This window comes from Physeter macrocephalus, chromosome 8 (assembly GCF_002837175.3).
Source record: "Physeter macrocephalus isolate SW-GA chromosome 8, ASM283717v5, whole genome shotgun sequence".
NCBI lineage: Eukaryota > Metazoa > Chordata > Mammalia > Artiodactyla > Physeteridae > Physeter > Physeter macrocephalus.
Window position 1 is genome coordinate 136,886,414 of NC_041221.1, and position 16,214 is coordinate 136,902,627.

At 40.7% G+C, this 16,214-nt stretch overlaps 1 protein-coding gene and 1 non-coding gene across 2 annotated transcripts; both read left to right on the top strand.

The window, feature by feature from the left end:
- The first annotated feature begins 10,019 nt into the window (after window positions 1–10,019).
- TRNAR-CCG (transfer RNA arginine (anticodon CCG)) lies at window positions 10,020–10,092 on the top strand. Its single transcript has one exon. It is a non-coding gene; the product is annotated as a tRNA-Arg (tRNA).
- Window positions 10,093–11,771: 1,679 nt separating this feature from the next.
- On the top strand, window positions 11,772–14,150 carry LOC102992614 (protocadherin beta-7). Its single transcript, XM_024124903.2, is given in 6 exon segments — window positions 11,772–12,209; window positions 12,212–12,608; window positions 12,611–12,883; window positions 12,886–13,817; window positions 13,820–14,104; window positions 14,106–14,150. Coding segments are annotated over 6 exon segments (2,370 nt in total).
- The last annotated feature ends 2,064 nt before the right edge of the window (window positions 14,151–16,214 follow it).

Genomic DNA, 16,214 nt, shown 5'->3' on the forward strand with positions numbered 1-16,214 from the left:
CTTGGTTTACTGGATTTCATCAGGTGTAATCCTTTAGAGAAGAGTTTATAGGTGCTGTATTTCTTGAATTATCACATGCTTGAGAAGTATTATTTAGCTGGGTATAAAATTCTTCAGTCAACTTTCTTCACAGATTGGTTGATACCAAATATTGCATTGACCCTTTCATCATAGTTTCTCAGTTCATCTATAAATTGACTGAATTTTATCCTTAAGTAGTTTTTTTCAATAAACACTCATGAATGCTAATGCAATGTTTTATAAATTCTTTCCTGTTTGCTGCATTATTATCTTTGTACTTGAACATCTCGGCTAGGTATAACATTATTGAGCCATAATTTCTTTCCCTCAGAACCCTGAAGACATTTCCATTGTGTTCTGGTATTAAATGTTGATGAGGAGAAGTCTGAGGCTATTTTCTTCATCTGTAGATGACTTGCTTTCTACCCTTGAAATTCATTATCTTTATCAGGTTATGTCTTAATTTTGATACTTTTGTATTATCCTCCCTGAAGCTCAGTATGCCCTTTCAATCTGTTCTGTGCAGCTTCAAGTATGTCACTTATTTACTTATATATGGTAAGTATAAATTGTTTTTAAATCTGTCTGATAGTTCCCACATCTGAAGTTTGTATGGGTCTATTTCTGCTGTATTGTTTCTGATTCTTCTCATTTATGTTGTCTGTTTCTTCGTGTGAATTATATGGTTGACTATACCTGAAAATTTATTTGTAGGGTGTCCTCAAAGCCTTGGTTGCATGTTCCATCTTTCAAAAGTGGTTTTCATTTGTTTTAGCCAGGATAGAAACCCTATAAATAGGGGACCATCACAAACCAAGTTGTGGCTTAAGGTTTCTTGCAAGTCAACCTATGCAGATTCAAAATACAAACACACATGAGGCCCACTCTGTAGCTACAATTTCCCAGGCATGTTTTCTCTTCTTTTTCTTCTGCTCTACTTAACACCAGGGAGCCATCTATATAATTCCCTGGAGTTGAGGGGAGGGAGCAGGTTTAGATTTTTTTGGTGTTTACACTGTGTTTATATTGTGGATGTAGCCCTGTGGGGTCCCTAAAAATGGGGAGGATCTTCATATAATATGCTGCACATCTGGCTGGCCCTGAGATTTGATCTGTATTTCTTTGATCTCACATTGCTTCAAATCAAAGCCCAAGGGAAAATGTTTTCACATGCCCTGAAAGAATAATAAGTTTTGTTGTTTTGATATACTGTTTACCCTTCTATTACAGGCTTCCATCAAAAATTAGGCTATTTTTTTGGCTTCCCTGGTGGCACAGTGGTTGAGAGTCTGCCTGCCGATGCAGGGGACATGGGTGCGTGCCCAGAGTCTGCCTGCCGATGCAGGGGACATGGGTTCGTGCCCCGGTCTGGGAAGATCCCACATGCCATGGAGCGGCTGGGCCCGTGAGCCATGGCCACTGAGCCTGCGCGTCTGGAGCCTGTGCTCCGCAACGGGAGAGGCCACAACAGTGAGAGGCCCGTGTACCGCAAAAAAAATAATAAAAATTTTTTTTAAATTAGGCTATTTTCACCTCTTTAATATTTTAAGGTGATTTTTATTTTATTTTATTTTATTTTATTTCATTTCATTCTTTGGCTGGACCATGGGGCTTTCAGGATATTAGTTCCCCAACCAGGGATCCAACCCGGGCCCCTGGCAGTGGAAGTGGGGAGTCCTAACCGTTGGACCACCAGGGAATTCCCTAAAGTGATTTTTTAAAAGTCTTGTCCATCACTTTTTATTGTTTTCCACATGAGGTTCATCTGAATTTTCATCAGTTTCAGAAATAAAAAGCTCTGCCTAATGTCTTTTCAATTGGAAGATTCAATTTTGCCATAATTTCAATGACATATTAGGCTATTTTTTCTTTGAATCCATTGAATATAATGTTCCATTCATTGGGTATTCTGCCCAGTCAAATCAATGATCTCCCTTCCCCATTAAATTATAAGCTCCTCATGGAGAGAGCTGTTTTTCTACTGTGTTTAGAAAAATACATACTGAAGTAATTATGGATGAATGAGTATTGAATAAATTAATGAATAAATTTCAATCTGTTATTTTATTGTCTGGCTTTATAAACTTAAAAACTATAACAAGGGCTTCCCTGGTGGCACAGTGGTTAAGAATCTGCCTGCCAATGCAAGGGACACAGGTTCGAGCCCTGGCCCGGGAAGATCCCACATGCCACGGACCAACTAAGCCCATGTGCCACAACTACTGAGCCTGAGCTCTAGAGCCTGCAAGCCACAACTACTGAGCCCACGTGCCACAACTACTGAAGCCTGCATGCCTAGAGCCCGTGCTTTGCAACAAGAGAAGCCATGACAATGAGAAGCCCGTGCACCACAATAAAAAATAGCCCCCGCTCACCACAACTAGAGAAAGCCCGCACCAGGCAACGAAGACCCAACACAGCCAAAAATAAAAAAATTAATGTATTTTTAAAAACTAACAAAATATTTTATTTATAAAATGCTTATATACTATTTACACTATTTGATACTTGCTTCATTCACCTAACTATGCATCATTTAGGATATGTGAGCCAAGGACTTCCCTGGTGGTCCAGCGGTTAAGACTCCATCCTTCCACTGCAGGGGGCACGGGTTCCATCCCTGGCCAGGGGAACTGAGATCCCGCATGCTGAGTGGTGTGGCCAAAAAGAAAAAACAATGTGAGCCAGTTATCATCTTTTAAAATGTATGTGATGTTGAGCCCTTTTCTTATTTATCCACAGATAATTAAATTTTTAAAGTAATTTTTATCTACCATGTTGCATGTGAGGGGTGAAAGAAAGTGTTTATGGTTCACTTTTAGACCATGCTCTGTTTTGTAAAAATATACACGTTAAATTTATTAAACATTTTCATCCTTAGTCTCTCAGGAGCGCACCCATAATTTTTCATTCTTCCCTATTCTTAAACCAAGACGTGTTAGCTTAAGGTAATAGTGCCTTAACTGCTTAAGAGTTTATATTTTACATCTTTTCCTTTACAAACTCTAATTGAGAAGCTCGTATTCCTTATAATTCAAGTGAAGGTATAAAACTGAATTATTCAGAGTTCAAGACAAAAACAAAAAAACAGAAACCATTCTACGTACATCTAACTAAAGGAAATAAAAGAAATTTTATAGAGGGAATTAGTTGCTTACAAAATCAGAAGAACTGGACAAGCAGAAGCGAGAATCAGCACTGAGCTACTGGTTTTGAAGGCATACTACCACTGTTGCCATAGAGAAATTAGGAAGCTGCTGCTGCTGCTACTACCCAAACTGTTACTCCCACAAAGGCCTCTCCTCTCCCACCTCCAAAATTGGTGACTACACGGTGGAACATAGTGTCTAGCTGCCGCAATGGCCTCCAGTTCCCCATGAAACTGATGGCTGGACACAGAAATGCTGACTTGGCTGCAAGCACGCACATCTTTCTGATCTGTTGGTCAGCAGCAATGACAGCATGAAGATGACCTTTGCCTGTCTTCAAAGGCTCATGTGAAGGCATCTCACTGGTAAAACCTAATTTACATCCAGAATAATAATTCAAAGGAGTCTGTAAAATGGAGTTTTAAGCTTTGCAGACCCTAAATTTTTAACAAGTTAGTAAAAGGAAGTAGGAATGGATAACAGGTGCCAATAGCACACTAGGGAAACATCACTGGTTCAAAGGATCTTGTCCCAGAAATTGAATTTAGTACTTAATTGCTTTGAGGGCTAAACTTTCAGTGGAACAAGAATTTTTTGGCTACAAAACACACCACCTGGATTTCCCTGGTGGCGCAGTAGTTGAGAATCCGCCTGCCAATGCAGGGGACACGGGTTTGAGCCCTGGTCCGGGAAGATCCCACATGCCGTGGAGCAACTAAGCCTGTGAGCCACAACTACTGAGCCTGTGTGCCACAACTACTGAAGCCTGCGCGCCTAGAGCCTGTGCTCTGCAACAAGAGAAGCCACCGGGATGAGAAGCCCACGCACCGCAACAAAGAGTAGTCCCAACTCACTGCAACTAGAGAAAGCCCGTGCACAGCAACGAAGACCCAACACAGCCAAAAATAAATAAATAAATAAAATAAATTTTAAAAATAAATAAAACACACCACCAATATGGAGAAATACAATCATATGCTCCTCTAAAAACCAATCCAATCAGGCAATTTATTTGATCCTATCTCCTCCTAGTGGGTAGTGGGGGCTACAGCTGTGGTCTGAGTGGGTATGACATAGACTACTAATTTCACCCAAATATATGTTCTCCCATTATTTATTATTAACAGACTTCTCATTTTTAGCTGCCCATGTGGATATGTGGGCTATAGATTATACTTCCCAACTTCTGTTGTGGCTGGGGATGGTCTTATAACTAAGTTATGGCCGGTGAGACATGAGCACAAGTGCCATGGAATACTTTTTAGAAGTAGTCTTTTAAAAAGGAAGGCATAGGGGCTTCCCTGGTGGCGCAGTGGTTGCGCGTCCGCCTGCCGATGCAGGGGAACCGAGCTCGCGCCCCGGTCTGGGAGGATCCCACGTGCCGCGGAGCGGCTGGGCCCGTGAGCCATGGCCGCTGAGCCTGCGCGTCCAGAGCCTGTGCTCCGCAATGGGAGAGGCCACAACAGAGGGAGGCCCACATACCACAAAAAATAAAATAATAAAATAAAAAAATAAAAAGGAAGGCACAGCTTTCCCTTTCTCCTATTTGCTGGTCTGAATGGCAATGTAACAGCTGGATATTAGGCAGCTGTCTTGGACTGTGAGGTAAAGGTCATGTCCTGAAGATGGTAAAGCAACAAAATGGAATGGGACTGGGTCCCAGATATCATGCAGTACATTTCAGCCACTAGCCTTATTTTATGAGAGAAAAATAAAATTCTATTTTGTGTAAGCAGTTGTTGTTAGGGTTTTTCTATTATTTCAGGCTAAAATTATAGAGAACATTTCTATATATAGAAATTATATAGAACATAATTCTAGCTGATATAGTAAGCTTTTTAAATAAAGTGATATTTAAGGTAAGAACCAAAGAATGAATAGAGAAAACTGTGAGACTTACATGCATTTCTTAGAAATCAAGGTTTATTGCGAACAAATAGGCTAAGCAAACAATTCAGGATTCATGAAAAACAATTTAAAAATAAAGAAAATAAATGGAATTTATAAATATAAAAGCATAAATTACTTAAATAGAATAAAAACCACATAGATTTGACCAATTAAACACAAGTCTATTTCTCTGAAAAATTCAAGGGTATTTTGAGATAAATTGGTGGATTGGACATGTCCCTTTAATTTGGCTCTCTCTAAAAATGCACTAACACAAAAGTGAAGAGATATTTTCAAAAATATAAACCTACAAGGATGGAGAGAATAAGGTATAAGACAGCAGATAAAAATCTTAGTAGCTGGAAAGCAGATGGATAACTTAGTAGAACTGATAAACCAACTACCCATCCTGAAGTAGGAAAAGCTGAGAACCAATCATGGTTAGACTGCAGGATTTTCAGAAGTATTGGATATCAGAACTATCAGCCCTAGATACTCTGGAAATGATGACAGGGTGCCAAATAAAGAGAATTGTGTAAAAATTGCCTGAGAATCAGTTAAATCTCTAATGGTCAAATCACTTTCCCTGACTCCAGTCATTGAGTAACCTACTTTCCCATCCCTAGCGTTAAGTCTGGAGTTTTGTTTTCTGATGACTGAAGGAAAAGAGAGTCATCATATTAGAGGGTCCACAGTCAAAACTGAGGGCAGGGGTAATATGGGTAGTGGAAATAGGTGACCATTTAAACAGTGAATGCTGATTGTTAAAATGCTATTTTAGTCACTGGGACCAATTACAAATATTTCAGTTCTCCTCCTCTCAGACACATGGTAGAATTTCAATTCTATTTCCTCTATAAAATACATGTGGCTATGTAATTTCATTTCACCATTAAAATGGGAGAAGTGACATATATTATTTCTGGGCTGGAGCTTTTGGAGACAGTGCATGGTTTAACACGTTTACTTTGCCCACTATAGTTATCATGAAAGCCTTTGTAGAGATGGGAGTCTCCAGAAGCCTGGATCCCTCACTGACAGCTGTGAGGAGGGTCCCATGCTGAACTGTATGGGACATGTAGTGTGAGAAAGAAATCAACCTTCATTGTGTTAAATCACTGAGATTTGGAGTAACTGTTTAGTATTGAAGCATAACCTAACCTACCCTGAATAATGCAGGGCTACACTCCACTTCCCCCATTCAATCCTTTACCTTTTCAATCCATACGTTTTTCTCCTGGGTAGGAGATTTTTAAAGAGTTGGGGAATCTGACCAGTCCAAGTGAAAAGACCTAATCACACTGACGCTGGGGTTTCTCCAACAAGAGCTCCCAGTTCACCTTAGAGTAATAATCAGAATGGACAAGCCCTGATAACACACTCAAAACTATTACTGAGCTCTTTAGTCTCCCAAACTAAATCAAGAACAGACACCTGAGTGAGACTCCAAAAGAAAGTTTCTGGGCTTCCCTGGTGGCGCAGTGGTTGAGAGTCTGCCTGCCGATGCAGGGGACGCGGGTTCGTGCCCTGGCCCGGGAGGATCCCACATGCCGCGGAGCGGCTGGGCCCGTGAGCCATGGCCGCTGAGCTTGCGCGTCCGGAGCCTGTGCTCCGCATCGGGAGAGGCCACAACAGTGAGATGCCCGTGTACTGCAAAAAAAAAAAACAAAAACAAAACAAAACAAAAAAAAAACAAGAAAGTTTCTAAGAAGATATATAGAAATAAAAACAAAGCAGTAAGGTGTAAGGAATAGATCTTAATTTTATCTTTTTCCAAATAGTTATATAATTAATAAAAAAAACTTTATTAAAACCCTTTTCTCAATGGAAAAAAGAAATAAAAACAAAGCAAAGCAAAAAAAAGGGTAAATTGGAGAAAATAGAAAGTTTCTAAGAGCAGAAGGAAATTAGTTTCCTAGATGAAACTGCTTACCAATTGTCCTGTACAATGGACGAAAATAAGCTCAAACAAAGACACATCAGTGTTTAATTTTCAAATGCTTGGGACAATGACAATACACTACAAGAAGAACTAAAAATACAGTTCTCATATAGAAGATATAAAATAAAATTCACTTTAGACTTCTTAACAAACACGTTGGTTTACAGTTCATGGACAAAATATTTTAAAATTCTGAAGAAGGGCTTCCCTGGTGGCACAGTGGTCGAGAGTCCGCCTGCCGATGCAGGGGACACGGGTTCGTGCACCGGTCCGGGAAGATCCCACATGCCGCAGAGCGGCTAGGCCCGTGAGCCATGGCTGCTGAGCCTGCGCATCCGGAGCCAACAGTGAGAGGCCTGTGTACCCCGCAAAAAAAAAAAAAAAAAAAAAAAAAAAAAAAAAAATTCTGAAGAAAAATTATTTCCAACCTAAAACTCTATAATCAGTCAAACTTACAATCAAGTTTGAGAGTAAAATAAAGATAATTTAATACACTCAAGGTCACAACAAAATTCACCTCTCATACACCGTTCTCTGGAAACTACTAGAAGATATCTATCAAAATGTGAGAGTAATCTAGGAGAGAGGAAGTAAGAAGAAAGAGAAAAGAGATGATCCAAAGCAGAACAAGTGAGGGACTTCCCTGGTGGTCCAGTGGTTAAGACTCCATGCTCCCAGTGCAGGGGATCCAGGTTCGATCCCTGGTCAGGGAACTAGATCCCACATGCCACAACTAAGAGCTCGCATGCTGCAACTAAAGATCCCACATGCCGCAATGAAGATCCTACGTGCCACAACTAAGACCCAGTGCAGCCAAATAAATAAATATTAAAACAAAACAAAACAAACAAAGAAAAACCAAAGCAAACCAAGTAAAATGAATCTCCACATGATGTTGAAGGATGATCCCAGGATGACACTTGTCTCCAGTATAGTCCAATTTGGAGCTGTATGACTCAAGAGACAGGCATTTCGAAGGATATCATCAGCAAGTCCCCTGACATATCTTCAATCAGATGAAACTCTTGGAGGATGTGATCACTTAAAGCTATAGAATAAACCAAAAAAGAGGAAGAATAAAATCCTTGAAATAGGAAACCCAATCAGAATAAAAGGCAAAGGGAATTCCAAGAATGATAGCAAAGGAAAGTTCCAGGATGAGACCTATGCAGCAGACATAGGGAGCAACCACTCAATTTAAAGGAGAATTGATATCTCAGGAGACATGGGAATGACCATGCAGAAAATTGTACTGAGAGGAATTGGAAGTGTGAGAAGAATAGGTGACATATCTAAAGAAAACCAAGCAAATGAAAAGGCAAGGCAATCATTAACTTCAAGAAAAAAAAAGTGGGACTTCCCTGGTGATGCAGTAGTTAAGAATCTGCCTGCCAATGCAGGGGACATGGGATAAAACTGGACAGCCAAATGCAAAATAATGAAACTAGATCACTATTTTACACCATACATAAATATCAACTCAAAATGGATTAAAGACTTGAATGTAAGACCTGAAACCATAAAACTCCCAGGAGAAAACATAGGCAGTATGCTCTTTGATATTGGTCTTAATTTCTTCCCGGATATGTCTCTTCAGGCAAGGGAAACAAAAACGAAAATAAACAAATGGGACTACATCAAACTAAAAAGCTTCTGCACAGCAAAGGAAACCATCAACAAAACAAAAGGACAACCTAAAGAATGGGAGAAGATATTTGCAAATCATATATCCAATAAGGGGTTAATATCCAAAATATATAAAGACTCATATAACTCAGCAAAAACAAAACAACCTGATTTTAAAATGAGCAGAGGATCTGAACAGAGAATTTTCCAAAGAAGACAAAGAGATGGCCAACAGCCGCATCAAAAGATATTCAACCATCACTAATTTTAAGGAAATGCAAATCAAAACCACAGTGAGATATCATCTCACACCCAACAGAATGGCTATTATCAAAAAGGCAAGAAGTAACAAATGTTGGAGAGGATATGGAGAAAAGGGAATCCTCATATACTGTTGGTGGGAATGTAATTTGTGCAGCCACTATGGAAAACAGTATAGAGATTCCTCAAAAAACTAAGAATAGAACTACCATATGATGCAGCTATTCCACTTCTGGATATTTACCTAAAGAAAATGAAAACACTAATTTAAAAAGATATATTCACCCCATGTTCATTGCAGCATTATTCAAAATAGCAAAGATATGGAAACAACCTAAGTGCCCATCGACGGATAAACGGATAAAGAAGATGTGATACACACGCATACAATGGAATACTACTCAGCACAAAAAAGATGAAATCTTGCCATCTGCTACAACATGGATGGACCCTGAGGATATTATCCTAAGTGAAATAAGTCAGAGGGAGAAAGACAAATACTGTATGATTTCACTCATATGTGAAATATAAAAAACCAAAAACAAAAAAAACTAACAAACCAAACCAAACAAAAACAAACATATAGATATAGAGAACAGAGTAGTGGGACTTCCCTGGCAGTCCAGTGGTTCAGACTCTGCCCTTCCAATGCAGGGGGTGTGGGTTTGATCCCTGGAACTAAGATCCCACGTGCCACGTGGCATGGCAAAAAAAATTTTTTTTAATTAAAAAACAAATACAAAAAAATATAGAGAACAGAGTAGTGGCCACCAGAGGAGAAGAGGTGTAGGGGTAGGATGAAATGTGTAAAGGGGGTCAACTGTGTAGTTGAAAACTAAACTTTGGTGGTGAGCACACCATAGTGTATACAGAAGTCAAAATATAATGTACACATGAAATTTATATAAGGTTATAAACGAATGTTACCTCAAAAAAAAAAGTCTCCTTATTGGTAAGGGAACTAGGAAAGTGAGGAGGGAAAGCGCAGAAAACTACTGTATTTTCTTATAAACCTTTTAGTACTACTTGATTTTGAATCAATGTCATAGATTATTTGAAAAAAGTATATTTTAAAACATCAGTAAAATAGAGATCTTGCAAGTCTCCTCAAGAATAAAAAGGAGGGGACTTCCCTGGTGGTCCAGTGGTTAAGACTTCACGCTCCCGATGCAGGGGGCCCAGGTTCGATCCCTGGTCAGGGAACTAGATCCCGCATGCCACAGCTAAAGATCCCGTGTGCCACAACTAAGACCCGGTGCAGCCAAATAAATAAAAATTTTAAAAAATGTCCTATACTGCCAAAAACAAAAAAAGAATAAAAAGGAGATAAAGTACTAAATATTACTAATAAGAGTAGAGTTATAACTAGAGATAAATAATGCAGTGAAAACATAATGCCAGAATGTTTGCAAATCCAGATAAAATAAATGGTTTTTTAAAATAAACTACAAATTACTTTAAAAAGAAACAAAACCCGAACAGATTAATAACCAAAAGTAAAATGGAAAAGATAATCATAGATTTACCACCCAAACCCAACCCATTTAAAAGGCAAGTTGTAATAAAGCATGTAGAAACAGATGATAATATAATTATAAAAACTATTCTGTTGCATAAAAATAGATAGAAAGCTTCCTAATCCATACTACAAGGCCAGGATAGTTTAATACCAAAACCATAGAAATTAAACACACACATTCATGTATACACACAGAGCAGCAAGGGCCAGAAAAATCCTAAAACTATGCTGGCTCATCAAATCCATCTGTGCATTAAAACAATAATATGTAATGGTTAAATATCATTTATATCAAGAACTCAAGAATTAAAAAGCTAAGGAATAAATTTCAACAGATTTCAAAAATTACTCTAAAATATTAAAGAATAAAGAAAAATAAGAAAACTTTTTTGATACAAAAAATAGAGCATTTACCCCAAACTGAGATCAGCCATCATAGTTAAAGATGAAATACTAGGAGTGCTTCCACAAAGGCAAGAATGACACCTGCTTGCTACTATTAATTTTAAGAGTATTCATTGCATACTCTTGGAAATACCAGTCAAGTGAACACTAACATATATATAATACTTAAATCAGGTGAAGGGTGGAGGATGAGGGGTAGAAAATGTTCCAAAAAATATTTTGGGTAAAGAGTGAAGATCTTGAAACTGGAAGGATTATTTAATTCACAAGAAACTGAAAAAAGGCCAGTTACTCTGAAGGGTGTACAGCATTATTGTTAAGCAGTTTACAAATAAACAAAAGGCTCTCAACCAATATATGTTGACTTTTTGATGGAGACTTCATTTTCTTATATATTCTTTACTATCAATCTTAAAAACAGGAAGAGGTTTTCTTAGGATTAACTGCTGGTGGGAAGCCAGAGTTTAATTTTGTGCACCTAAATTAAGGAAAAAGACTGATTTATTTTTCTTCGAATGTAGACTCACAGAGAGGGATGCGATGTAAGCATTTACATACTAGGATTACTGTGGCCAGTTGAGGAAAAATATGAAATGAAACAGCAAAGACACTAGGGGAAAAAAAGTCACTCCTACTCCAGCTCCTTTAATCCGCCATCTTTTTGTTCTATTCTTGAAATTGGGAGTAACATCCACAAAACGCAAGGTGGCGCTGCAGGCTAAAAAGAGAACAAAATATTCGCATAAAGGATGGTGCAGATTCCAGTGTTAAGAGGAAAGCTGACCACACTAGAAAAGTCGAGGAAAGGAAGCCGTGGTAATAGGTGTTGGGAGAAAGTGGGGATCCCTCCCCACAAGCATTGCTATTATCCAGCTCATATCTAAGGATTCGGCTGATGCCATTTCTGAATTGCTCGAGGCCGAGAAAAAGTGTCTTTGGAAGACTGGTTAAACAAAGAATGGAGGCCAGAGTGGAGCGTGCTGTGCAGCAAAGGCAAGTACTATTTCTTTGTGTATTTCTGCGAGTGTCTTGGGCTAGCGGGGAACTGCTACTGTATTTTGTGGAAGAGGAAGCTGAAAAAGGCACCTTTTTGGCCAACCTAGCAAATGACCCGGGGTTGGGGGAACTATCAGCCCGGGGACCTAGAATCATTTCAGACCAGAACACAGGATTTTTACTACTCGATCCGCTTACTGGTGATTTATTTCTAAATGAGAAATTAGACCGACAGGAACTGTGTGGCCCCACAGAGCCTTGTGTGCTGCCTTTCCAGTTGTTACTGGAAAAGCCTCTTCAGATTTTCCGTGCTGAGTTATGGGTCAGAGACGTCAACGATCATTCTCCAGTATTTCTAGATAGAGAGATTCCCTTGAAAATATTAGAAGTTACCACTCCAGGGGGGGGGCATTTCTCCTAGAAAGTGCACAGGATTCAGATGTTGGAACCAACAACCTGAGAAACTACACCATCAGCCCCAATGCCTATTTCCACATTAATGTCCATGATAGTGGGGAGGGGATTATCTATCCTGAATTGGTGCTGGATAGACTGCTGGATCAGGAAGAGGTGCCTGAGCTCAGTTTACTCCTCACCGCCTTGGATGGTGGCTCTCCACCCAGCTCTGGAACTGCCCTGGTATGCATCCTGGTTTTGGACATCATTGACAACGCCCATGAATTTGTACAGTCTCTCTACAAGGTGCAGGTGCCTGAGGATAGCCTTGTTGGCTCTCTGGTTGTCACCGTGTCAGCTAGAGATGTAGATACCAGAAGTAACAGGGAAATAGTTTATGCATTTTTTATGCTACTGAAAGAATTCTCAAAACGTTTCAAATCAATCCAACATCTGGCAATCTTCATCTTAAAGCTGAATTGAACTATGAGGCAATGCAAACTTATACATTAACTATTCAGGCCAAAGATGGCAGAGGACTTTCTGGAACATGGACGATGGTGGTTCAGGTAACAGATATAAATGACAATCCACCAGAACTACTCATATCATCACTTACTACAGCAATTAAAGAAAACTCACCTGAGACAGTCATAGCAGTTTTTAGGATTCGAGACAGATTCAGGGAAATGCAAAAATGGTGTGCTCCATCCAAGACAATCTCCCCTTTGTCCTGAAGCCATCTGTAGAGAATTACTACACTCTGGTAACCGATAGCCCTCTGGACAGAGAGAAAAGAGCCGAGTACAACATCACCATCATCGTCACTGACATGGGAACCCCCAGGCTGAAAACCGAGCACAACATAACCGTGCTGGTGTCCGACGTCAACGACAACGCCCCCGCCTTCACCCAGACCTCCTACACCCTGTCCGTCCGCGAGAACAACAGCCCCGCCCTGCACATCGGCAGCGTCCGCGCCACAGACAGAGACGCGGGCGCCAACGCCCAGGTCACCTACTCGCTGCTGCCGCCCCTCGACCCGCACGTGCCCCTGGCCTCCCTGGTGTCCATCAACCCGGACAACGGCCACCTGTTCGCCCTGAGGTCCCTGGACTACGAGGCCCTGCGGGCGTTCGAGTTCCGCGTGGGCGCCGCCGACCGCGGCTCGCCCGCGCTCAGCAGCCAGGCGCTGGTGCGCGTGCTCGTGGCGGACGACAACGACAACGCGCCCTTCGTGCTGTACCCGCTGCAGAACGCCTCGGCGCCCTGCACCGAGCTGGTGCCCAGGGCGGCCGAGGCGGGCTACCTGGTGACCAAGGTGGTGGCGGTGGACGGCGACTCGGGCCAGAACGCCTGGCTGTCGTACCAGCTGCTCAAGGCCACGGAGCCCGGGCTGTTCGGCGTGTGGGCGCACAATGGCGAGGTGCGCACGGCCCGGCTGCTGAGCGAGTGCGACGCGGCCAAGCACAGGCTGGTGGTGCTGGTCAAGGACAACGGCGAGCCGCCGCTGTCGGCCAGCGTCACGCTGCACGTGCTGCTGGTGGACGGCTTCTCGCAGCCCTACCTGCCGGCCCCGGAAGCGGAATTGGCGGACGCGGCCCCGGCCGCCCCGCTGTCTACCTGGTGGTCGCCTTGGCGTCGGTGTCGTCGCTCTTCCTCTTCTCGGTGCTGGTGTTCGTCGCGGTGCGGCTGTGCAGGAGGGGCGGGGCGGCCTCGGTGGGTCGCTGCTCGGTGCCCGAGGGCCCCTTTCCGGGCCACCTTCTGGACGTCAGCGGCACGGGGACCCTGTCCCAGAGCTACCAGTATAAGATGTGTCTGCGGGGAGATACTGGGACCAGCGAGTTCAAGTTCCTGAAACCGATAATCACCAGTCTCGCATCCCAGAGCATAGGCAGGAAAAGTGGAAGAATATCCCTCATATCAGAATGATTTGGCTTTCTGATAAAGAATGAAAAATAAATGCCAGCATTATATCTGTGAATATATTCCTATTAAGAAATTTATCTCGATTTACCTGTAGAGGAGTGCTTTCACATCATTGCATGTATTCTTAAGGTCATAGAATAAATTTCTTTACGCAGAAAAGGATTTAGCTTCAGCCCTAAGAACACTCCACAAAGCATGGATTGTTTATTGTCACCTTTTGTCTCAATTATGCTTTGTGTGCAGTCTAGTACATGACACATCTTGTTTGAGATGTTTTTAAATTGGAATTCACTGTCTTCAAATATTATTGCTAGTTTTATTTTCTAAGTTCATTAGAGTGCTCTACAAGTATACCTACCCTAACTTTTTAAAAAAGCACTTACTATGCATCATACACTATTTTACCACTTTTAATTTTAGAAGTAATCCTATGACGGGAGGTATTTTAGAAATGAGCAAATAGATGTTCATAGACGTTCAGTGAGTTCACTAAGGTCACCAACTAATAAATGGCAGAGCTAAGCATCTCTCCTAACTCTCTGATTCTGGGGCCTTGCTGTGATGCTATACTGTTTTCTCTTGTTAGATATCACCTGGCAAGTTTCTCCCTAATTAAGGAGAAATCTTATTCTCATACTCATATTCCTGTTCAGTGTTTTGTGTATTTGCAAAGAATAACATATGTATTTGTGGTTTTATTTTCTTATAAACTAATAATCCAGTTTTTCTGGATCAATAATTCAACTATTATTTTTAAAGCTCTGATCTATCCAAATCTCAAGTAAAAAAAATTGAAAGATCAATCTGTGCTTTCTCCTTGTTATCTGAATATATGACCTTCATTTCATAGAAAAAATTAATGACCATGAACAGAAATATTACATAATTTTGATCGCTTCATTTGTTTATTTTCCTCACAATGCAGTAATTTTCCTACAGTAGCCCCTACCTTCTTAACACGTTTTTCTCCTTTAATTTGAAAGTTTATTTTTTAAAGTTTCTATTCAATATATTTCATTGCTGAATCGGAAAAGTATAAGAAAAAGAATACTTTTAAATATGTAATAGGAAAGAGAAACAAATTATCATTGAATTACTTTAAGATTCTGGAGCGTTAAGGAGAAGCTTTGTTTGTTATAATAACATGTAACTGCTTTTTGTTTTCCTTTTTTTTTTTTTTTTTTTGCGGTACGCGGGCCTCTCGCTGTTGTGGCCTCTCCCGTTGCGAAGCACAGGCTCCGGACGTGCAGGCTCAGCGGCCATGGCTCACGGGCCTAGCCGCTCGGTGGCATGTGGGATCTTCCCGGACCGGGGCACGAACCCGTGTCCCCTGCATCGGCAGGCGGACTCTCAAACACTGCGCCACCAGGGAAGCCCTGCTTTTTCTTTAACAGTTATCCAGATAATTTTTGCAGAGCTGTATTCTGAATATATCATAAGCTAGTGCTGATAACTCTTAAAATAGTAATATTACTGTGCATTACTAATGGGATATAGTCTAACGACAAAAAGAAAGAACCCCACAGCATTAAAATCTTAAGTTGTTTCCATAGCGTCAGGATAAAATTATTCAGTTTTTCAAGCAAATCAATGGCATGGAAAAGGGGAGGAAGGAATCTTACACAATGAGAGAAATTAAGACATACCAACCAAATGCAATGGATAGTGGATCTTGTTTAATCTTGATTCAAACACTCATAACAACTTTGAAATAATTGGAAAAATATGAATATAGATGGGATATTAAACAATATTAACTTAATTTCTTAGGTGTGGTAAGGGCATTGTAGTGGGGTTTTTTTAAAGACATTAAAAGTTAGAGATTTAAAATGAAGTTTTATGGGTAAAAATTTAGTTTGGGATGTGAAAATGTTGGGGAGATAGGGTAAACAATTGTGGCAAAATATTGATAATTGTTCTAGCTAGTTATGAGTACCTGGGGGTTCATCGTACTATTCTCCTTCATTATGGGGTTTGAAATTTTTCAAAATAAAAGGTTTTTAAAAATTGACACTGTAAAGGCTTCCCCGGTGGCGCAGTGGTTGAGAGTCCGCCTGCCGATGCAGGGGACACGGGTTCG